Source organism: Arctopsyche grandis, chromosome 6 (assembly GCF_051622035.1).
Source record: "Arctopsyche grandis isolate Sample6627 chromosome 6, ASM5162203v2, whole genome shotgun sequence".
NCBI lineage: Eukaryota > Metazoa > Arthropoda > Insecta > Trichoptera > Hydropsychidae > Arctopsyche > Arctopsyche grandis.
In genome coordinates, this window is record NC_135360.1 from 17764901 (window position 1) to 17788654 (window position 23754).

The following is a 23754-nucleotide window of genomic DNA, read 5'->3' on the forward strand; positions in this document are numbered from 1 at the left end:
TAAATGTTCTAACTTTCGGGATTTGTTTTTGTAGATGAACGTGCACTTGTCTATGGTGCAGCTAAATTTGGGTTTGTATTCGATGTTCGGACACCACATTTTGTTGAAATCACAGTAATGGGTGAAAGAGAGAAATATGAGATACTAAACGTATTAGAATTTACATCAACTCGTAAGAGAATGTCAGTTATAGTGAGAACTCCCACTGGTAATTCATTACTCTTGCAATTTTTCTTTTTGGTTTATTTTATTTTATTTACTTGTGCATGTATTCACTTTCGATTTTATTTTTAGGAGAAATAAAACTATATTGCAAGGGTGCTGATACAGTTATATATGAAAGATTAAGTACCCAAGGCCAAAAGTTTAGTGAACTTACTCTTAGTCATCTGGAACATTTTGCCACTGAAGGTCTTCGTACTTTATGTTGCGCAGTTGCAGATGTGCCTTTGCAATTTTATGAAGTAATTTTTATTCAAATAATACTGCATTTACTTACAATTTTTGGAAGTATAAAGTAATACCTATTTAATATTTTTGTATAGGAATGGAAGCACACTTACCATAAAGCTAGAACGTCAATGAATTATCGAGAGCAAAAAATTGAAGAAGCAGCCAAGTTAATAGAAAATAATTTAAGACTACTAGGTGCAACTGCAATCGAAGATAAATTACAGGTATGCCTTTTCATCAATTTGTATGCATATTTGTATTGTACATACTCAATGCTTGAATGATTTTTTTCAAGGATGGTGTACCCGAAACAATAGCTGCTTTAATTAAAGCTGATATCAACGTGTGGATTTTAACAGGAGACAAACAAGAGACAGCCATCAATATTGGATATTCCGCAAGGCTTATAGTTCAAGGAATGCCACTTATTATATTGAATGAAGAGAGCTTAGATGTCAGTATAACTGATTTATTTAATATTTTTTTTAGTTTTTTATATTTAATTAAAATTTTCTTTATAATTATTTCAGAGTACTCGAGAGTTTATAATACGTCAAAATTCTGAATTAGGTGAAAATCTCAAAAAGTCAAATGAAATAGCTCTTATAATAGATGGTAAAACGCTTAAATACGCTTTAAGTTGTGATCTTCGAACTGACTTTTTAGATCTATGCATTTCTTGTAAAGTTGCTATCTGTTGCCGAGTATCACCTATTCAGAAAGCTGAGGTGAGGTTTTAATACTTTCGTGAATTGACAAAGTTACAATACTTTTGAGTGATAATTCATTTCTATTTCATTATTAGGTTGTGGAATTAGTATCTCAACATACCAAATCAGTGTCTTTAGCTATAGGAGATGGTGCAAATGATGTAGCCATGATACAAAGAGCAGCCGTTGGCGTTGGTATATCAGGAGTTGAAGGTTTACAAGCTGTTTGTGCATCTGATTATAGTATAGCACAGGTGAATGTTTTTAAATCATTAAGAAATTACAAAGTTAAAAACATTGTTACATTGTGTATTGACATTGCTGTCTTAATGTATTTTTTTTTTAGTTTCGTTTCCTTTTGAGACTATTATTAGTACATGGCGCATGGAATTATAGCAGAATGTGTAAATTGATCTTATATAGTTTCTACAAAAATATATGTCTATATGTAATAGAATTATGGTTTGCAATTTACTCTGGATGGTAATATTTTGTTTTTTATTTAAACTGCTTCATTTTATTCAGAATGTGTTGTTAATATTTTTATATATTCAGGTCAGGTCAAATTTTATTTGAAAGATGGACTATCGGATTGTATAATGTGGCATTCACAGCTATGCCTCCTTTTGCAATTGGAATATTTGACAAAGTTTGTACTGCAGAAACTATGCTTAAGGTTTGCTTTTTTATTTATTCAATATGAAAAATAATATCTATATTATTTTTTGCACATACAAAATAATTTAAATGCTTTTAGCACCCTGAACTATATGCTTCATCTCAAAATGGCACACTATTCAACGTGAAAGTGTTTTGGATATGGATGTTTAATGCCCTAATACATTCTGTATTCTTATTTTGGCTACCAATGTACTCGGCACAACACGATGTTGTCTGGAATAATGGTAGAGATGGTGGATATTTAATGCTGGGAAACATAGTTTATACGGTAAATATATATTAATGTAATTATTTTTATACTTACTGTGTTAACAGGGATTTTAAACTATCTTCTTTTTTAGTACGTAATTGTGACAGTGTGTTTCAAAGCTGGTCTCGTCACAAGTTCTTGGACTTGGGTGACTTATGTCGCAATTACAGGAAGCTTAGTTATGTGGTTTATTTTTGTTGCTGTTTACAGGTAATAATTTGAGGAATGTTTTATTCATAGCTTATATTCTAATGTAAACGTGCTATATTGATTTGTATTTATTCCAGTCATTTTTGGCCAACTTTTGGCCTGGGAGTTGTAATGCGTGGAATGGAAATTATGCTGTTTACTTCGCCTGTGTTTTGGTTTGGGCTATTCCTTATACCACTTGCTATCATTATTCCGGATGTAGTAGTGAGAGTGTAAGTGAAATTCGTATAAATTCATTCATATTATATGTAAATTACATTTTCTTGTTATTTTTTAAATCTGTTTGAATCCTTTTTTGTGTTTTACTCATTCTTTATGTGTTTTATTCTTTGATTACTTTATGTGTTTTACTCATTCTTTAGGGTACATAATACAGTTTTCAAATCACTTGCTGAAGCAGTCCGAGAGAGTGAAATCAGAAAAGCTGATCCTGATGAAGTCATGAGTAATCAGCATAGAAATTCGTAAGTCATGTTTTTGAATACATAATTATTTTAATTTGAAACGAATTAATTAATGGAAAAAATCTCTCGTTGCCAAAATTTTTATGATTAAAATATTAATATCTATAACATTTTTAATGTCAATAATATCTAATATTTCTTTATTATAAACTATCAAGTATGAAATACGTTGGTTTAAATTCAACGTACACTTCAATTTAAATATGAATGTATATACAAAATATTATTATTTACAATGAATCACATTTAAAATTCATCATTCGTTTGTTTTATTTGTAAATAATGGTTGTATATTGCTTTTCATTTTCTTACGTATTTAAATTGTAAATCTGTACATATTATTATCAGCTTCTTTGATATAATATAAAAGTTTTGACTTCTTGTTTAATGAAGTGCAAAAAAATATTAAAATGATCTGCATTTAAATTACATTACAGCTGTGATATCTTAAAAATCTTAGATTAATTACATAATTAGATAAAATCAATATAATTAGAAGTCAAAATATTTTGTGCACTATTATTTGCATGTTAGTTGTAGCTATTTTTTAATAGTTTTATATGTGCACTCGTTCGTTAGAATTTCGTCATTTTTTTATTATTGATAACGTATAAGTGTTTCATGCATGTTTTAATTCGGAATAACTAAATGTCTTTAGTATTTTATTTTCTTTGTGTTTGTATTTTCTGTTTCGTTTCTGTATTTAAAAGTCTAAACAAAAAAAAAGGGATTGGATTCGTGTGATTTTTGAAGTTTTTATGCTTTACAAATTGTCATTTACATCAAATGCTGTCTTTTGTGAACACATTATGTTTCAAAGCGTTAAAAAATACTTACTGATAGTAAGTATAAAAAGTAGTGGTTAAATTTTTATATACACACGTGTGTATGTTGATATCAGTTCTTTATGAAATAAAAATTTAAAATTTAAAAACATATATGGTATATGTATGAGTACATATGTACATGTAAATTACTTTTTTAAAAATCACATAAGGTTTTCATTTCCTGAAGTCTCAACTAAGACATCTCTTTGTTCAATTTTCATAATCAATTCTATTTGACGAAACATTTGCTTGTATTAAATAATAATTTTATTATAAAGAACTGATATGTTGCCACTAAGCATACTATTGAAATGACGTATGCATTGTTATTTGGTTGTGCCTCAGTGTAAATACGAGACGTGGTGAGCCGATTGGACGAAGATGGCGCAGACACAACTCCATTGCACCGGAAACTTCTACATTCACTAGCACTGCAATTGAAAAACGAATATCTTTAGGGAGGCCCAATGCTGCTATGCTAAACCACCGAGAAAACAATGGCACCCACGAGTGAAACTATAGATTAGTTTGCAAAAAAAATCAACCATATGTCTTGGCTTGTTGATTTATATAATTATTATGTTTTGACGGATGAGCTTCCTTTGCGCTGTGCGACTAGATTTTTTATCTATAGTTTACTCTCACATACAGTAGCATTGTAAAATCTTTTTCTATCAATATAATCTGTGATTTTATATTACATTCCCTTTATGCGAGAAAACCTACATTCCTATTTACTTCTAATGGTAGTTGTCTGAACATTTTAAGTACATTTGGAAATAAGCAAATACCTTCATCATAATTAATAGAAAATTCTTATTTATCTACAAAATATTCATATATTTTTTTATAGTGAAAAAGGCAAGCTATATTTTTTTTAAATATAAATTCCATTTTTGTGATATTTTAAAGTAAAACCTATTTTAAACTTATTTATTGTAATATAATTATAAAATGTATGTACACTCACCGTCTTCCTATGAAATAGTGAACAAATTTTCCATACAAGCATTGACATTTTCACACATAAATGACTTTCCAATTTGAATTTTTTCAAATTTATTGTTGACTAGTTGTTTATCCGAGAAGAAACATTTCAATTCAGCCAGTCACTTGGTACCTGAATTGGGATCTATAGACCACATAAAATATTTTTTTAATCGTTTAATATAAACTGAATTTTGTACATTAGTTTTTTGTACTATTTTAATTATTTATCCGTCCATATGCTAATGTACAAACTAGTTATTAAATGAAAGAATAAAAGTTAAATATTTTGTTGCAAATATTATATAATAATAATAATACATTTACATACATTATACAATACATATGTATGTACATAACATATAGCATTAAGATACATATATGTAGGGTGCTCCGCAGCAGAACTAACCATCAACAATATAGAAAATGCATTTGTTATTATATAAAGCAAATATTAAATGCCGATTGGCCCACCTATTTCGCGTTATCACTCGAATGTGGTTTGTAGAGAAATTTATTTAATTATTGGTTGTGGAATATATTTTGTATTCACAAATAAAAAATCAGTAGCAACATATTATACCTATACATTAATATTGATCGAGATGAGACTCACTAAGTTCTGCTGCAGAATGTATAGTATAAAATAAATAAATTCAATTTGATTAGGGACCAAAACACATGCATTTGATTTCAGTTACACAATACGGTTGTTTGTTATTTATCTGTATCATATCTATATACATACGTTATGTCGTGGGTATACTGGCAGAAAGCTTTAAGTCAAAAATCCTTGTTTTAAAAAGTTTGAAGCTCTCGATTTTGTGACTATTATTCATTTTTTGACTTTTTGACTTTTTGACTTAACGTTTTATGCCGGTATACCGTAGATGTAATCAAAATTGTAGATAAACTTATGGGCAACTATTTAGTTAGTGATATATAATTTTAGTATATTTTACAGTAGACGGGGTTTGATGAAATGAAACAATCTGTATATACATATAAGTATGATTTTTCTAACTGTTTGTCAATGTTTGAGCTATCTAACTGTATAACTGTTCTTTATCATCAAACCCTAACCTCTAATATCATGTCACCTTATATGATAAAATCATCATGGAAGGCACCAATCTCTTTTTAGTTCATAACAATTTTTTATATCGTATGTGCATCCGTTAAGCATGCTTTTATTATATTGTTAGTTGAACTTTATTATTTCTAAATATTTCCAACATATTCATTTAAAGCTTTGCTTTATATTATAATATACAAATACATACATGAAATTATGCCTTAATTACGAAACATTACTCGGTGTTGCTTTTTCTAATTCAGCTCCTTTTTATTATTATTTAACTGAGACGAAACGAATTCATGGATGACAAATTCAGTCAAAAATGCTAGAAAAAATTTACATCTTTTCATTGAAAAATGATCTCTGTTGTGACTGTATTTATAGGTATAATAGTTTAAAAACAACTCATCGACATGCATAACGAGTATAACGATTCTATTATATAATGTATATATTATATATGTTTGTATGATACTACATTCACATATTATACATATGTACATATATTGCAATTAGAGATTATTATCGAATCGTATTATTAGTTGTAAAGTACTTTAAAACGAGCTGATCAATTTTTAGTTTATTTTCACATTAATTGACGAAGTTTATATATAATAGAACGATTTTATTAATAAAAAAACGCATAATAATACGAACTAATTTAGATGTGTAATGATTTAATACGAATTTACACGTTCACAAATGCAATATTAGTAGTGTAAATTGTTAATTATGTTCGAAATTCTTTATGCACGTCAAACTTGTCCTATAAAGTTGTACTTTTTTATTATTACTATTATTAAACACTACCATTTGTGTGCATATTTCAAATATTTGTTTTGATTGTCTGACTGTATGTACATATACATTAACAAAAGTACTTCGGTACATGTAGTCATAAAATACATTCCATTTTTTTGATTTCATTATTGACATGTTTTCAACTTTCATATATAAATATACATACATACGCAATTATTCTAATTCCAATAAATCATCAAAGTGTTGTATACATATGCCATGTAAAAATGCACTATTACTTCATTTTTTCCATTACTATTATTTAGAAAAACGTTCTTTCAATTTAATACTTTTTTTAACCACGTGATATTAAAATATATTGTATTCATCAACAGTTTCTTGAATAAATAAAACATTTATTTTCAATTTAAAAAAAAACCACCATTAAATAATAAACTGATGTATTATTTTACTATTTATTTTATTTTATTCCTTATAAGATAAACTTAAATATATGCTTTTTATTCAAATTAAACATATATTAAAATAGCTTGCAGTATTTAAATGTCAATCTAATAACATTTTTCTTATTCTTTATATACATATGTTACAGTCCAAGTACTCTCTCCAGTTCGTTCATAAACATACTAGTTCGTTCATACACGAACTATTTGTTTTAGTTTAAGTGCTAACAGTCAAAAGCTTCAAATAGACTCGCCAGGTGTCGCATGAAACTTTTATTTGTCAAAACGCCCAAGTATTCAAAGGGGAAATCCTATGGAAACCGCACTACAACGTTGCTGTAATTCCCGTTTCTGCTAATATTAAAAATATTGCAACCCAGGGAAAGCATATGTAAATAGGTATACAATATACATACAAAGAAGATGAGACAAACGATTGAGAATACTTCAACTTTTGCCTAATAGTTTATGCATGAACAAACTAGTTCGTTGGTCAATTTTTTCTTTTGTGTACACTATAACTGCCCAGATTGGTTCGTGCATGAACAAACTAGTATGTTTATGAACGAACGAAATGTACAGTTGGACTGTAATAAAAATATATAACATATTGCGATTGACAGAAATTAAGAGATAATGCAAAACCATCACACGTTTATCAAATGTCTACTATATTTTGTAATCGAAAATTACAATAATTTAATACACACGTTCCCCGAGATTAGCGGACATTTTGTTGCAAATGTTTTATAAATATTTAACGAAATTGATAATGTTGTTTTTATAAAATCACATATAAAAGTAAGGATTGTATTCGGTGATTATTTATAAAACCAATCTTTCAACAAAAATAAAACATAACCTTTTATTTAACATGTCTCTATGATTTAAATGTGTTTCCCATTATTTTGCTGTTAACCTGTCTTTAAGCTATTTACAAAATGTGTTTTACTATTGTGGCAACATGGTGACAGGCCTCTGCATGCATTGGAAAGACTATCACGGTGTAAGTATCTTAACGAGCACCATTCGTAACTCTCTGCGGATGTGTACCTTCTTTATCGTGAATGTTAAATGTGTTAGACGTAAACCTTTATTCCTTATACACCCTATTCTAGTATTTTGTGTGTTGTTTTTCTTTTTTTTAGCTTTTGCTTAATCTTGTTAATTATCTTAAAACTATACTGCACAATTGCATTATTTGACTGCGACAATGGCAAAATATATGTGTTATGCTTCAAAAAGATTGAAGTTAGTTGAATGCACTTGATGTTTTAGCAATTGTTTAACGCTTAAGAATCGTATATAGACTTAAGCTGTAGTTGCATAAGCTGTTGTATTAACGGTGGAAATGATGTCGTTTATGGGTTTTGCTAAGTATTGTGTGATGCCGCTTGGCATTACCTATGTTACCAGGTTAAGTGAGAGAGCAGGTCTGCTTAAAAACGTCAGAAACGTCTTCAGCCGAAGGACAAATTCACGGGTAATATCGGAGGTGGAGATGTCACGTGAGTAATTTTTTATATGACCAATTTTTATTATATTATTGTGACAATATATACATGTCTAGAACAAAGTATTAACACTTCCTCAAATAAAAATAATAAAAAAACAACACTTTTAGTGGACTTGCATTGAGTGTAAGTCATTGATTAGTATGCATAATAAATACATATACACGGTGCACACCACTGTAATACTGTCCTAGAAACAAGTGTAGAAATATATACATAATTAGCTCAGAATACAGATACAGAAGTTTTTTCTATTGCAGTTCATAAGACATGTATATGTATTTTTTTAACTTATAAAAAAGGGGATATATGGTAAATTTTTCGAAAGCAATCATCGAAATCAATTCGCCGAACGCTATTCTACTAGTGACGTTTTCTTTGAAACGCAGTTTTTCGAGATATATTTTTCGAATCGTTTTCGACATGGCAATTGTGAATCCCATTGATAAATAAGATGAATCTTATTTTACTGTCTTGATATTTCTACTTCCTTGTTCTCTATCGCTTATACTCCTACTATATTTTCTTGTATTACCGTCAGTATCTTAATTTTTAGTGGATTTTCTCTTGTGACCGGTCAAAAATTCAGTTTTAGGAAGAGATTTTAATTTTATGTTTATAAGTATATATTATTTCATTTTATTATGTTATGTTATAAACTAACTTTTCACGCCTCCTTTGTACTGGTCCGTGCCTCCCAGTTTGGAAATCGCTGGCATAAACAATGTAAATATTTCTATATTAAAATTGGTTTCCCCAAATTATCTGCTTCCCAAAACAAATCAGTTGGAAAAACGAAACACCATCAAAAACAATCATATTTTTATGTTTTAAATAAACTTGAAATTATAAATACAAAAATGCCATCTATCCGTCAACATAATAATTTACATTCGAGGATTTTGTCGATCGAATGCCTCGCACTTTGATAAATTTCCATTTGAGTAACTCGCTTGGACCAAATGATTTCGAAGAATTTACCTAAAATCCAAAAAAGGTGTATCTGAAGATGTGTTGTATGAATTATTATTTTTTTATAAATAGTAATACATTTTCTGCTAGCAATCATTATTTGAAAAGTATCCTCGTTAAAGAAACATTTTTAAAGATTAATTGAAACATTGTTGTGATTCACATACTACTGGACGGCGAAGGGTATGTAGCATTTCAGAATATGAAACTTTCTTATATATTAGAAACATTTAAATGTCTGCCATAGATGATTAAACTCTTCAAAATACTATGATGAGGCTTTGTGTGATGTGAATACACTTTAGTTGAACGCGTGAAACAATTGTACACCTCTCTATAAATTGTTTTATGCACACGTTATTTTTCGCTAATGCCATTGTATATTATTTTCCTATGTTTATACATAAATTACACCCGTGTTCTTGAATTTTGCAAATTCAACGATGAAATTGAAATATTCATATTCCGTCGGCGTATCACATTCGTATTGATTAATCTGTGTGTGTACTCTTTGGTGTAGATGGATTTGCGTTCTCTCAAGAGGAAGGTGGTTCAGTTTCGCAGACAGACGTGATACGAGCTTACGACACGAACAAACCAAAGCCGGAGGGCATGTAGGAGACTGCTGCGGTAGACTGTTGAATTCTATATACATTATTTAAGACATACAACACACATGTACTGTACTGAATGCACAAGTCATAATCTATTTACATATATATATTATAGAATGTGTAATAGATTCTTTCACGTATTTTTATAGTGTTCGTCTAGATTATTTATTGTAGTTTATCAGAAATGTTGATTTTTACTCGAAGACCCTCATTTGTTTATCTATTTGTATTTTATAGTATTATTGGCAATTAAATAGCTTTAAGTATCGTCAAAACATTTATTAAGTTTTCATTAAATACATATTTTAAATATTGTTTGCAACGGTTAACTAGTTTTAAATATTTATTGCTTAGAATAATTTCTTCTTAATATGGTCAATATATTATATTACAATACTGTGTATGTATTCAGTGTGTTATCAAAATGTTTGGGATCGTTTATTAACTATTAGTCTCGAATTATTTTAATACACCACTTTTTGATTGTGTATATCGTCTATTATTATCCTGTCATTATTTTAACATTTCCTTTATTCATAAAATTTGAAAACAATCTACCGCAGAAAGTAAAAAGTTAAATTTCAACTTGCAAACATTAATTTTCAGTTGACATATCGTGTGTACATAAAAAATAAAAGCGTTAACTCTGTCCAAATACAGTGATATGAATAGTTTATAAATCAGTTTTAAAACATGGTACTGTATGGCCTTATATTTACCTAAGGTCAAAAATCGATGGAACAATACGTTAATGTTTGTACTCTATTGCTATTATTATAAAACTCTATATCAAAATTTGAAATAATGCTTATGATTACTTATATATTTTTACACTATCAAATGTAACTTTGGGAAGAAATATGACGGTTTCTTTTAGAATTATTTTCCTTGAATAAAATGATCAATAACAATATTATCAGAACAAGTGTCGGTCCAAGTATGAGTATAAATCTTAACTAATCGAGTTGAATGGATGAGGTGTTTATGTAATTAGAAAGTTCTAATTTTATGTCAAATTTTTCAATACTTTATAGCGAGTAACTTTCTTGAACTTTTTAATTACATTCCACGGACAGATTGCGATTGAGACTAGAATTAAATATGATAACGAAGAACACATATGAAAATGCGATTGTTGAAACATCTAATTGGCGAACAGTTATATTTTGTACTGCATATCTGGGATTGCAATCAGAATTTTTCACCCTCTACTATAATACATATTACATTTTTCTAACAAATGTTATTTTAAAAGAATCTTTCACTGATTCAACATGTATGTATGTACTTATCTAATATTTAATTAGTATTATGTGTATAATATATAAGATAGGTTCAATTTTAATCCCTTGCACTTCGAATGTATCGCATAGTTTGACTTTTAATTCGATCTCTTACGTACATGTCGAATTTGAATTTAATAAAAGTCTAATTGGGCAATTATTTGTGTCGCTGTTGATGTTGAGTGCAAGGAATTTCAAAATTGTTAGAATTATTTATATATAACGTATACCGACGATATGATAATATTAAATCTCTATGTGTTCTTATCAATATTGTGAAAACCTCATTAAAAGTCAAACTAAATGTTTATAATCTATAAATGTGCATACTCAAGTCATCTGTTACGAATGTGTTTTAAAAGATTTACTAAAAAACTATGTATGAAAGACTTACTGATTAATATTACATATATATATATAGAATTTATTTATGTGAAATTTTTATGGGTATTTTTCTAACTCATTTAAAAATGTATAATCATTAAACAAATCTATGATAATCCTAATAGCGTTAAATATAAATACAATTATACAGTAAAGTGATTTTTATTAAAGAATGAAAACCAAAGGATTTTTTTTTTAATATTTTTATGCATATAAAAAGACTAGCCTCAAAGGGTAAAGTGAGATATATTTTCAAGATTTGAATTATCTTTCTATTTCATTTCAATTATGAAAAATTAAATTTTTTTGGTATTTTCTTACATGTACAAAAATCTCTATCAATACTTATATTATTTTTGTAATACTTCGTAGATTAAATTGTGATATTTCTTAGATCGAAATCAATCTTTATAATAAACTATCTCTTGAAAAAAATAAGTTTCATATCTCGAATACGAAAGCGATCAAGCTCGCATCTCTTTTCTTCAAGTCTGTAATGGTTTTTACTTCTTTTTATATGTTTTCTATGGTGGTGTTGACTTGTTAGCTTAAGTAATGAACACATATATAAATAGTGTCACTTACATCTTTGATTATATTTGATCTCTATCAAATAGTTGATAAGGACATTACATTTAATATGACTGACCACATATTACTACGCTATTTATATTAATACGATTAATATGGAACTTACGATTGTATTATATCTATTTTTTTTAATATAATCTTAAAAGTCATCAAACAAATGTGATACGTTTCATAGAAGACACACACTCAAATCTCGTATGAGCTTGTAAACATTGCATTTCTATATTTTCAACAACAAAAAAATCAAAAAGCAGACAATCCCCTAACAAACATTAAACCACGCGAATGTATCTCAACCCTTATTAAATAGTAATCCATCATTGAAACAAACCAAGCACAAATAACTTGCAAACGTTAGTGCTTCTTATATGTACATAATAGATGCTACAAAAAATTTATGTATGGCAACACTGGTTGAGAAATTTTAGATTACACTGAATGAGATTTTAAAAATCCACACATTTACAGGGTAGTGTTTTTCTTTTGTTTTAAATTCATATTAGATTTCATTTAAATATAAAAGCTATTTTTCATTGAATTGTTCATTAATATTACAATTAGCTTGGCTTATACATACATAGTGATCTATTTTAATATCAGATAACATCCTTTCACCACCTTATGTGACTACAATTTCATGTACTCGAAATAAATTAGTATAATGATTATAAGATGTGTATTATTTTAATTCGTTCGCTTATTGTTTACTTTCAAATCTTCATGTGTCTTCATTTGAATGTTGTAGTATGCGTCGTGTGTAATTTGTTAATCTACTTCTATATATTATATATGTATGTCATGTATATATTTATGTATGTATGTATCAATCAGCATAGATAAATTTACAAAAGACTCGCTATATTCTGGACAATGTAAAATTATATATATTATAAACTATATTTATAATCATGTAAGGCCTGTCAAAATGTACCTAATTGAATATTCATGTTTAATATTTACTAATAAATGTGTGAATGTATTCACAAGAGTCAATGTGACTCATTCAGTGTCAAAAGTAAATTAACATTTTCCTTACCTCGCGCGAAAGTGAGTCAAACCCAATAAAGATTTTGTTTTTGATTTCAATACACTGATTTATTTACTTGCATATATATTTTATCCTTATAAGGTTGATTAACAATTTGTTAAACTAACACATTGCTGCTGCAGTGAATTTTTTTTTAATATCTATCTACCGATGTAACTTTTTTAAACTTTCCTAATGTTATTTAATTAATTTTTTTATGAACCTAAAACACCCAAGGTTTTATCAATGCCATTGTGATACCAAACTTCAAATTCTCGTTAATATCAGTCGTAAAATTCTTACGATTCATAATCAGTACCGAGCAACAAGGTCAACATATTCGAGTCTCATCTATTTCTTTAATATTTGTGTCATACACCCACAATGGAATCCGCATGAAGGTTATCCGAAATTATTTTACGACAATAATGATAACATTGTGACACCATAAGATTGCCAAAATTAATCATTTCTTTTCATTTATTTGAACATATTCGATTCATTTCAGCGCCAAACATCCTACATAGCTATGAAGTACGTGTACTTGTCATGGGACCCAATATCAAAGTGATTTCACTATACTAATGTTACAAGTTAACATCTTAAAGCCAAAATATTGAAGATAACCACTCAAAAGGTGAGACTTAATAGTTACAGTATTAATATTGTCTTTGGTATTGGATCGTAAGATGTACATATGTATGTGTATCGTAACATCAAATTAAATACACGTTTGAAAAAACAATTACATGTGTATTTTATGGTGTTGATTTACTTCTGGCACGCCAGTATAATCTAAACATGTATTTAATGCATTTAAATAAAGTTATATTTGAATCTATTGAGAATTTTTTTTATATTAACTTACTAATTTATATATGTACATAGTAATAAAAGCTGTAGAGTCGCTTCAAAATTTACGTATATTTGTTGCCAGCGTATAAAATAATTAGTAATAGTAGGATTTTCAAAATATTAAAATTTTTTAAAAATCACTAAAAATTTTAATCTACCGTTATTTATTGAATTATTGGTAATAAATTGGGATAAAGAAAAATTTAGCAAGATTCATATTGTATGTGTATGAATTTCATACAAAAAAATCAATTTAATAAAAAAAATATGAGACAGGAAACAATCGGTTTATCTAAAACACATCAAAATACGTGCAATTAAATGATATATTTATAATTTGATTAAAAATAAAAAAAATTAAATTCATGATTTATGTAAAGAAATTATTAAATTTCAATTTATCAGTGGATAAAATTTAAATAATAATAATAATAATAAATAATAAAATTTCGATAAAATAAAAAAGACTGGTTGCAACACCATACCAATACTTTAAATTAATGAAAATAATGTTGCGTGGACGTGAAGAGGGGTTTTCAGGATCGGAGAGAAAGACGCAGCTAGTGTAGTTAGAAGTGTGTAGGAATCCCGATTCACCCCAATCGAAAACCAAACGCCACAATACGGAGAATCAAATCAACCAGATCGGTGACGAGTCGAGAATGTTCCACCCTAACAAACCAAGTGGAACGATGCGAAGTCGAAGACCACCTGCATCAATTAAACGAGAATACACTGTAACCCATTGATGTCATCTTAAGTCGAGAACGTTCCACCCTAACAAATCCAACGGAACGAACCGCATTATTTTGCACACGCTCCCTAAAGCGCAGCCGTACAAACATGACCTAAGTAAACTGCATTCTTTGCACACGGCCGCGTACAGCGTACCACTATATAAACCCGCACAGCGGGCTCAACAGTCAGTCAGCCAGCAACCATAATGCTACACCAACCAGTTAGCTAGAAGCAACCGCCCTACAACGCTGACCTGGAAGAGCAACCAACAACCAGCAACAACCAACATGGATGAACCGCTCCAGAACACTACGATTCCAACCGCCTCCAGAAACTTCCTCAACATACCCGCTTCATCAACATAACCATTTTTTATACATACATACATGCATATGTATTAGAATAAAACAGAATTTCTTTGTAGCAAAAAATTTATTAATTAATTTAAAATCAATATAAGAGGAAAATTTACATTGAAGGTGTAATTTGATATCGATTGGCACTAAAATATCGAAAATATATTTTTCAATGTTTATTTATAAGATATAAAAAATAAATAGAATTATTTTAAATATACGAAGTATACATTCATACATACAAGGTTTTGTTAAAATATAAATATTTGAGTTCAATTTACAAAAAAAAAAAAAAAAATGTCAACAAGAATTATTCATACTCGTGGAAACGTATTACATATAATATTTATGATAAGAAGAGAATTGGTAACTATTGAAAATGTTAATACAGTGTGGAAAATCATTCATAAAATTCTAAATGAAGGTATAAAAGTCAGTATACTGTAATAATATAATAAAAAAAACGGACAGAATGAAAGTTACTTTTGATCATTTATTATTTAAATCCACTAACATATAATTTTGTTTTTGGTTCTTGTGAAAGAGCATTTGAGAAATTTTGTTTCCAAACAATAACAACTTAATAATTAGTTAATTTAAAATACGCATATCTTACATTTTATTCACAATATATACTTAAAATCACTCAAACGAGCTAAATATGAATAATTTAATTCTCTTGACATATCTATAACACTTAATTTTGATTACCAATCTATTTCAAAAATATTCGCAAACACATTTTAACTTAACTTTTTTCCATAATAATTCTTTCTCGTTTATATTCCTTAAGAATTAAGTGTTTTAAACATTATATCAGTCATATCAACGAATACTCTGAAAGAAAATAATAAATATTTTATATAACAGGGCATACGGAAAGAACTAAACAGTGGTCTAGTTTCAATCGGCGAGCTACCGCGCTTTGTTTGGACCACGTCTTGCTTTAATCCTCTGTTGCAGCGTCGTAAGCAGTGCACCTAGCACATCGTGTCCCGGCAATCTTTTACCGAACAACAGACGCTTGACAGAATCGTCGTAAGTCAAAAGAGCAACCATATTTTGCAAAAGGAAACCTTGGCAATACTCTAAAAGCTGCACAGCATTATAAACCTATAAAATAATCACAACATAAATTAATAGGAAATTTCAAGCAACGCACAATCATTACAAGTATTCATTACCTTGGCATGAATATACATATTGACGACATTATGTAGATCGAGTGCCTGAGCACATCTTGCTTCACAATACCGTTGAAGTGGCAACAGTTGGAAGAAGCTGGCTGCCGCGAGCAACTCTAACACGTCACTCGGTGGTACATCCAAACCGCTACAGCCTCCAGAGTACAGAAATTGCATAACCAGCTATAAACAAATATAAATGGAATTTAAATAATATGTACAATTTTATATTATGTACATATGTAGTATATTCACTTGAAATATGTGATATCTGATATCGTTGATTTGGACAGTGGGCGACTGAGTAGATTGTGTCGATTGATTCGTTGCTAGTGACGAACTACTAGAACCGTTGTTAGATGTGTTTTGTCCTTGTCCACCAGGTGTACTGTTCGATCCTTGGTTGGAAACTCTAGGAGGAGCCAGCATCGCTCGCAATCGAGGTGACGCCGTAACCAACACTATTTTATGTCCATAAAATAGGCGACCCTCAACCCTGAAACACAACCACGAATAATAAATAAACATCCTTCATTGCCGAAGTTTTCATCTATTCGGAAAATCGTACCTGAATGTCACGTCTGATAGTTCGGGATTATTTACAAACTTCGGATCTATACGAGAGGCAGTGTTCGGAACGGGAGCCGGCTCCCTGATCGGTTTGATAGCTTCCCATCCGTAACACGTGCAGAAAATATCAGCGAGGAGTAGAGTAGTTCCTTCTTTCTGCAACGATTATTCAAATGTCAATATTATACAAATTCAAAATTGCATTTCAACAAACAGCACATAGACTCACTTTGCTATATCTAAATATGTTAAAGAGTAACGGCAAACATTCATGCGCAAAAGTTCTACTGTATTCATCCGGACACACTTGTAAGAAGTCTTGCAGGAGTTGGTCTATAACAGCGTCCATTCTTCTGTCGGCGGCTGCAGCCAAGGAAAGCATCCAGGAGTGCAATGACCAACTCACTCCCAACGCTCGTAATTCTAATGTTATATCTATAATGAAAAATATGAATTATTTCAAACATACTCATTAGAATGTAGTTCTGGTTAAGTAAACCAAATCATATGAGGAATATTTCTATATGTATATAAATACAAATTTTGGCTGTCAAGCCCCATTTAGTTGGATTCTAATAGCCACAAATACATAATTAAGTACAGACCTAAATGGTTAGTTTCAGCACTGTGATACATAGCTTCTTGTAAGGCTCTCAATTGCGATTTTGTGAATTTGTTTGCAGGGTTAGCAGCACTCGACGAGGTTGAAACTGATGGCACGGGACTATTTGGGGCACCTTCAGCTAACATCTCCTCTAAGGATAATACATCACCTTGAGGTGCAATTGGATGAGAGAGCAAACCTCTCAACGTTGTTCTTTGCCCGTGCACACAACAAACAGATATAGCACTGTAAAAATTAATAAACAAATAAAATTGGTTACATACATTTTTACTAAATATGAAAAAAACATTATACCTATAACATCCTCTTTGCGCCGAACCCGAATAACACAAAGAGTCCTTCAATAATGTGCTGAGGAAAGGATGTGCTCCGTGAGAAAGCAGTAATTGTACCAATTCTATATTTCCACTGCCACATGCCACCTATAAATATTGATTAATTAATTTATTTATTCAAATACATATATTTATATATAAACCAGGAAGGCCTAACAGGTAAATCCCAAATGCGCCTTCCTGACCAATTACAAACATCAATAAACAATTTATAGAGTAATTTTACAGAGCATCATAAAGACATGTACGGATAAATTTGCATTTTTTTTTTTATAAATTTTTTTATATGTGAATCGCCGAATTTCGAAGTGCTGAAAAACTCAATTTGCAAGAAATCTATGGACAAATTTGTAGTATTTTATAAATCAGCGAATTCGAGATGTTGTAAGCTCGAATTTTGCGAGAAATAGGACAGGGTTGGCAAATTGTTGGAACCGTTTCAATGAAATCAGATAAATTGGCAAACTTTGATAGGAAACAATCGACCTTGGAGTCACATATCCAAAGTCTGGCCACCAGCACAGCCAGGGATTAAACCTGTGACCTCACAATTGAAAGCATTATACGCTAACCATTGATCTATGCTGCTGGTTAATATTTATCATACAAAAAATTATATCTCTTAGATAAAAAAGAAATAGCTAAACATACTTGTAAAGGCGTTAAAGTCGTTCTATCTTCATGATGAGTGGCGGCACCCTCGACTCTAGCACCGCGTGCCAGTAAAATAGCCGCTACAGGTGTAGATCCGCGAGCACATGCATAAACTAATGCAGTCCATCCAGCAGCTCCTCCCCAAGGTGCACATGCTGGGGGCGGAGGAGGAGATCCTGGAACAGCCCCACCTGAACCACAACCTGGTGTTTCAATGTTGGGATCAGCGCCTGCATCCAACAGCATCTAAAATAATAAATTAATAGCGCTAATGTAGTCCAATATAAATTGTCAGCCATTTTATTTCATCATATACTTGTATTTATATATTATTTAATATTAAATTATATCACAACACTATTATCATGTTTTATTTTATTTTTACATAGATATATACCAGGAAGGCCTAGCAGATAAACCCCAATGCGCCTTCCTAGGCAATTCATTACAAACATAGCAGCATTTTTTATTACATAAATCACTGTATTTCCAGAGGCTGAAGAACACGAAATTAACAATTAATTAATTAATTAATCCATAAAAACATTTATAGATTTAAACTTGTACATAATTTTTTTCATATTGTACATAAATCAAATTCAAATTGTGATATAGCGGGTAGGATGGTTTTTGCCAATTTGATGGAGGAACTGTTTCAACAATGAAATCAGATAAATTGGCAAACTCTGATAGGAAACGATCGACTTGGAGCCACAAATATTCAAGTCTGACCAGCAGCACTAAAGATTAGCACGGGATCGAGCTCAGTAACCTCTCGGTGCTAAACATAAACGCAACCAACGAGCCGCAGACAATTTGCTGGTTGCATCTGTTGGCAGACAATTTGCTTGACTTGTCTGTAGAAAAATCTCTTATGGTATGATCCCCAGAATATTGTAATAGCAAAGTTGTTTTGATTTTGTTTTTGTAAGTGGGACAAACCTATATTTTATACAAAAAAATTTGTATCGATTTGGTAAGTTATGTTGAACTTACTGTAGTAACTTGTTCATCATTTCTAGTAGCAGCTAACATCAACGCTGTAAGTCCATGGTGATTTAGGGTATTAAGTCCAGTGGAAGGTGGTAGAAGTGTGATCGCTTGAGAAATCAAATCAGCTCTACCGGAGAGCAACAATCGGAAGCTCAACTCTAACTGGGCACGACCTCCATCTTCGCAAGAAGACACACCAGCCAATCTTTTAGGTGGTAAACATTCTTCCATTCTGTAACGTAAAATTATCACATCAATATGATAAGAATAAGATACTACAAATTAAATTTATAAAATACTCACCCAACAGGCCTAGGAGGACAATCCACCCCGGGTAATAAAAGTCTAGCCGCTTGCATGACATCGTCATGATCGGCTGCTGGTGCTCCACGTTGTTCTGCATGAGCACCGGCAACTCGTATCCACTCTACTAGCGGTGGTAAAACAGCGTAAGCTCTTTCGTACCATAATTCCTGAACTCCTTCTCTGTTCCACGCTTGAGAGTGTTCAAGCTGCAATATAAACGTAATAATGAAATTATTATGAAGTTAAGTCAAACATAAAATATGCCTATGAATAGAAAACATACTTGTGAACATCTCATGAAGTAAAATAAAACATTGACGGCTGTGTGTGTCAGAGGCATCATGTGAGGTGCTCGACTGAGTAACTCTTTGAGTTCTCCGACAGCACCTACACAAGTGGTCAGCAACCATGAATCAGACGTTCCTCCACTTCTGTCGGTAGAATTCCTAGACGTGGCACCGCCTGATCCATTGGAATTTTTGCCGATCGATGGATTTCCAGCTGGACTTGAAATCGATTGATGACTCGGCGATTGTGCTAGGCCACTATTGTTATGAGTTTGATCGTTGCTCGAAGTGTTGGCCGAATTACTGGATCCTCCTGATCCGATTGAACTCAAAGAAGCCCACCTAGGCATTGATAACGCACCTGAAATAATTCAAAATTAATATTGAATGATTATTTTTGAACATCAAACTGTATTTATGCAGTAGCGTCGCTAGGCCCGTGCGGGGAGTGTGGTCTGCACTGGGTGACACAAAATTGTTCAAATTGAAAAACACTAATGCGATATATTCGTTGTATGATGGTCCTCGAGCGGCTACACGCCTCATTACAATTTCTGTATATATACAGCCTTCTGTATGTATACAGCTACCGCGAAATACGTCTGGTGCCGCTATATATATAGCATATTAGCATCAAATATGAACCATAATTGACTTTTGTTCGAAGTCCTGATAAATCAATGTATGTACCTAAAGATAAGAAGGTTAACTGATTCAGTCAGACGGAGGCGCAATCTAGAAACAACGTTTGAAAGCTTCTCTTTTGACGCTTCTCTCTCGTAAGTCATAACAATTAACAAATATTAATAATTAATAATGAACAATTAACAAATATAAATAAAAAATATTTTTTAGGTGACACCTAGCGACGCCACTGATTTATGTAATGATCTAATGATAAGTAGTATGTAGTCTTCTATATATATATAAAAATGAATGTCTGTGTGTGTCTCGAATAGGCTCCTAAGCCACTGAAGCGATTACGATGGAACTTTCAGGATTTGTTGTATGCATGTCCGGGAAGATTACTGTGAAAAAAAAACGGGAAAAAACGGGAACGGAAACGGGAAAAACGGGAATGAGTGTCATTCGCTATAATTTCAAATGTTTTCGCGTCGCGACCAGGGTGTTCGCTGCCTGCGTTGTTCCGAAAAATGGGAACGGGAACGGGAACGAGAACGGGAACGGTTATTGCATGCGTTATTGTGGCATTGCAACGCATGCAGGGTTCAGCTAGTCTATATATAAAACAAAGACCATTCATTATGGTTTCGTTTCTGATTGGCTGTCGTTTCTGATTATTAAAATAAATTCGATTCAAATAAATACAAAATAATGTTTACTATTAGATTAGCCATGTTTAAGCGGTTTATGTTATTATGTTACAAATACCGAGCAAAGCACTAGTATGATATAAATTTAAATCTTCAGTTACAAACTGAACATCCTACCAATTGCATACAACATATGAACATTATACACATGAAAACAACATACCAGAAGCAACTCTTCCAGCATTCAAATGAGCATATGGTTGTAAGAGTCCCCAAAGATCGCCCGAAGCTGCTATAGCGTGTTCTAAAAGTGTCGGTGTTAAGCATACACCAGGATCAGATGGCATACACAACAACATAATTTCTTCTAACAAAGTTTCCATTCCAGCGCACAGATATATTGCAGCATATCTACAATCAAAATATAAAATAGTAAATAACACACGTGATACTTAAGACCCCGATATAAATTTGATATTACATAAAAGCATACTCATGTATAAATTTTCCAAGACGAACATCTACCATCCATCGATGGAATCGGCCTACTGACAATTGTAAAGCAGCTCGCTGTGCTTTACTTTGTCTCAAGCCACTATCACCGGAGACGGCAAACATCGTAGCCGCTCTCAAACAAGACTGGAAAGAATTTACAAATAATTTAGTATAAAAATATGTCGTGCTTATCTGAGACAAAGCCAATACTAACCTTCACGCAAGAATCTGCCAAAGATGGACACAGAACAATTCTCAGCGCTCCTGCAACTTCATGTTTAGAACATAAACCGAAACCTTGAGACAATCTATGAGCCTCACGGGCTACCCTAACCAAAGCACGCTGAAGTAAATATCCAACTCTCGGTATCGTCTCCGCTGATATTCTTGCAATATGATCTCTACATCTTCCAGAGTGCAAGACTCTTTGTAAATCCGAAGCACTCCAAGGTAACTGTTGTAGTTCTACTAATCTATAAAATAAGTAATATTAATAATTTCGATTTATTTTATGGCAATAAAAAGAATATTCGCTAAGTACCTGTTATGAGAATCGACCCATACAAATTCATCAGCGCTAGTGACGTTTGTATTGACGGTTTCGAGTGAAGAATGACTGACAAGACGTGGCGCTCTAGCAAGGCGTGCAGCAGCTCCAGCAGCCCCATCTGCCAAATCGGATCCGGCACTCAAACTAGAATAAGTGCTTGTCGACGTATGAGACCGGAGAGTTAGCTGCTGAATGGCCAAACGAATATCCTCGAGTCCACCAGCTCCAGACCAAGGGACCTGTAACTGATAATGACCAATATTAGTATAATACATATGTACATGTTTGATGATTTATATGAATTCGAGTCAACTGATATAAACCTTTGCTGGAGTCGCCCTATGGCGATTTCTAGAATGGTGAGAACTGGCTCTAGATCTGGTGGACCTTTGGGTGACTCCGGCTGCCAATCTGTCGCCGCCTGATTTATCTTCGACAGCACCACCAATAAGTACTCCACCACCTCCGCCTCCGCTATCCGACATAGAAGCGTGCCCTGAGGATCTGTTTTCATCCGATGAACTGTTGCACTCTCTCGCTGAACGCTGAAAATTTTTAAAAATAAAGTTTATATCAATACCATTTTTAAACAAAGCAGTCTTTGAAGGGCTTCTCTTTTACATACTATTCCAATCATTCTGTATTTGTATTACAAAAAGGATACCTAATTATAAGACGCTTATAGTTAGTAGACTAAGTACATGGAATTTAGCATATAAGAAGAAACTATGAAATACTTCAAACTGTCCGTAAGTTTTCCATCTACTAGATAAATATCATAGTAGAACTGCATCTCAAAAGACAATAGTGGGAAAACGATGATCATTTTGAAATCTTAATCTTAAACATGATTTATATGTAATATGGTAATAGGAGTATAATTATGTAATATGATTATATTGAATATACATAATATTGATGAATTTAATATATCAGTATGTATTTATTTGTTAGATATGTACATATATAATGAATATTTCTTATATATGGGTTTATATGGAACCATACATTTAAAATTTTGACAGGATTATTGATCAAAGCTTGTACACTTTTGTATGGTTATCATTTTATCATAAACAGAAGGCAACAATTTGATCAGTTTTTTTTTAATAAATGGTCAATAACATATACCAAAATTTTGTGATAATAGTGGATTATATAGATAAATATGAATGATCAGTAAACCACTTGTTTTAAGTCTTCTTCCTCAACCTTCTCCTTTGCTCAATGCTGAGCGTCATGGTCATTTTTATCATCCGGAATCCAGTGGGCGATTCGATCC

At 31.4% G+C, this 23754-nt stretch overlaps 2 protein-coding genes across 3 annotated transcripts in view; one reads left to right on the forward strand and one right to left on the reverse strand.

Moving 5' to 3' along the window:
- Nucleotides 1-10591, forward strand: part of ATP8A (ATPase phospholipid transporting 8A1) — a 71957-nt gene extending 61366 nt beyond the window's left edge. The window contains exons 10-23 of one of the 2 annotated variants that reach the window (XM_077433227.1): nucleotides 35-208; nucleotides 295-464; nucleotides 546-677; nucleotides 749-907; nucleotides 984-1181; nucleotides 1259-1417; nucleotides 1510-1646; nucleotides 1719-1839; nucleotides 1921-2112; nucleotides 2186-2304; nucleotides 2382-2516; nucleotides 2667-2768; nucleotides 7840-7871; nucleotides 9872-10091. In XM_077433227.1, coding sequence (XP_077289353.1) covers nucleotides 35-208; nucleotides 295-464; nucleotides 546-677; nucleotides 749-907; nucleotides 984-1181; nucleotides 1259-1417; nucleotides 1510-1646; nucleotides 1719-1839; nucleotides 1921-2112; nucleotides 2186-2304; nucleotides 2382-2516; nucleotides 2667-2768; nucleotides 7840-7871; nucleotides 9872-9969 — 1928 coding nt within the window. In that variant the 3' untranslated portion in view covers nucleotides 9970-10091. Of the gene's footprint in view, nucleotides 1-34; nucleotides 209-294; nucleotides 465-545; nucleotides 678-748; nucleotides 908-983; nucleotides 1182-1258; nucleotides 1418-1509; nucleotides 1647-1718; nucleotides 1840-1920; nucleotides 2113-2185; nucleotides 2305-2381; nucleotides 2517-2666; nucleotides 2769-7839; nucleotides 7872-8281; nucleotides 8374-9871 lie in introns of both variants that reach the window. The other variant, XM_077433226.1, reaches the window with a different exon arrangement.
- Nucleotides 10592-15673: 5082 nt separating this feature from the next.
- On the reverse strand, nucleotides 15674-23011 carry LOC143913253 (ankyrin repeat and BTB/POZ domain-containing protein 2-like). The gene is made up of 16 exons (XM_077432930.1): nucleotides 22796-23011; nucleotides 22464-22717; nucleotides 22137-22395; nucleotides 21921-22066; nucleotides 21651-21838; nucleotides 20150-20514; nucleotides 19864-20072; nucleotides 19564-19792; nucleotides 18565-18813; nucleotides 17873-18000; nucleotides 17559-17803; nucleotides 17183-17388; nucleotides 16952-17109; nucleotides 16639-16879; nucleotides 16384-16566; nucleotides 15674-16312 (listed from the first exon to the last, which is right to left on the reverse strand). Exons 1-16 carry the CDS (start codon nucleotides 22955-22957, stop codon nucleotides 16115-16117), a joined length of 3420 nt encoding a protein of 1139 aa, XP_077289056.1. The 5' UTR covers nucleotides 22958-23011; the 3' UTR covers nucleotides 15674-16114.
- Nucleotides 23012-23754: the final 743 nt, after the last annotated feature.

Excerpts from the sequence above, each read along its gene's own strand:
- LOC143913253 (XM_077432930.1), bottom strand. The coding sequence starts at position 22,957 with ATGTCGGATAGCGGAGGCGGAGGTGGTGGAGTACTTATTGGTGGTGCT. Across the intron at positions 20,515-21,650 it reads TGCTGGAAGAGTTGCTTCTG|GTGCGTTATCAATGCCTAGG; the intron begins GTATGTTGTTTT and ends GAATTATTTCAG. Across the intron at positions 17,389-17,558 it reads TGCTGAAACTAACCATTTAG|ATATAACATTAGAATTACGA; the intron begins GTCTGTACTTAA and ends TTTTCATTATAG.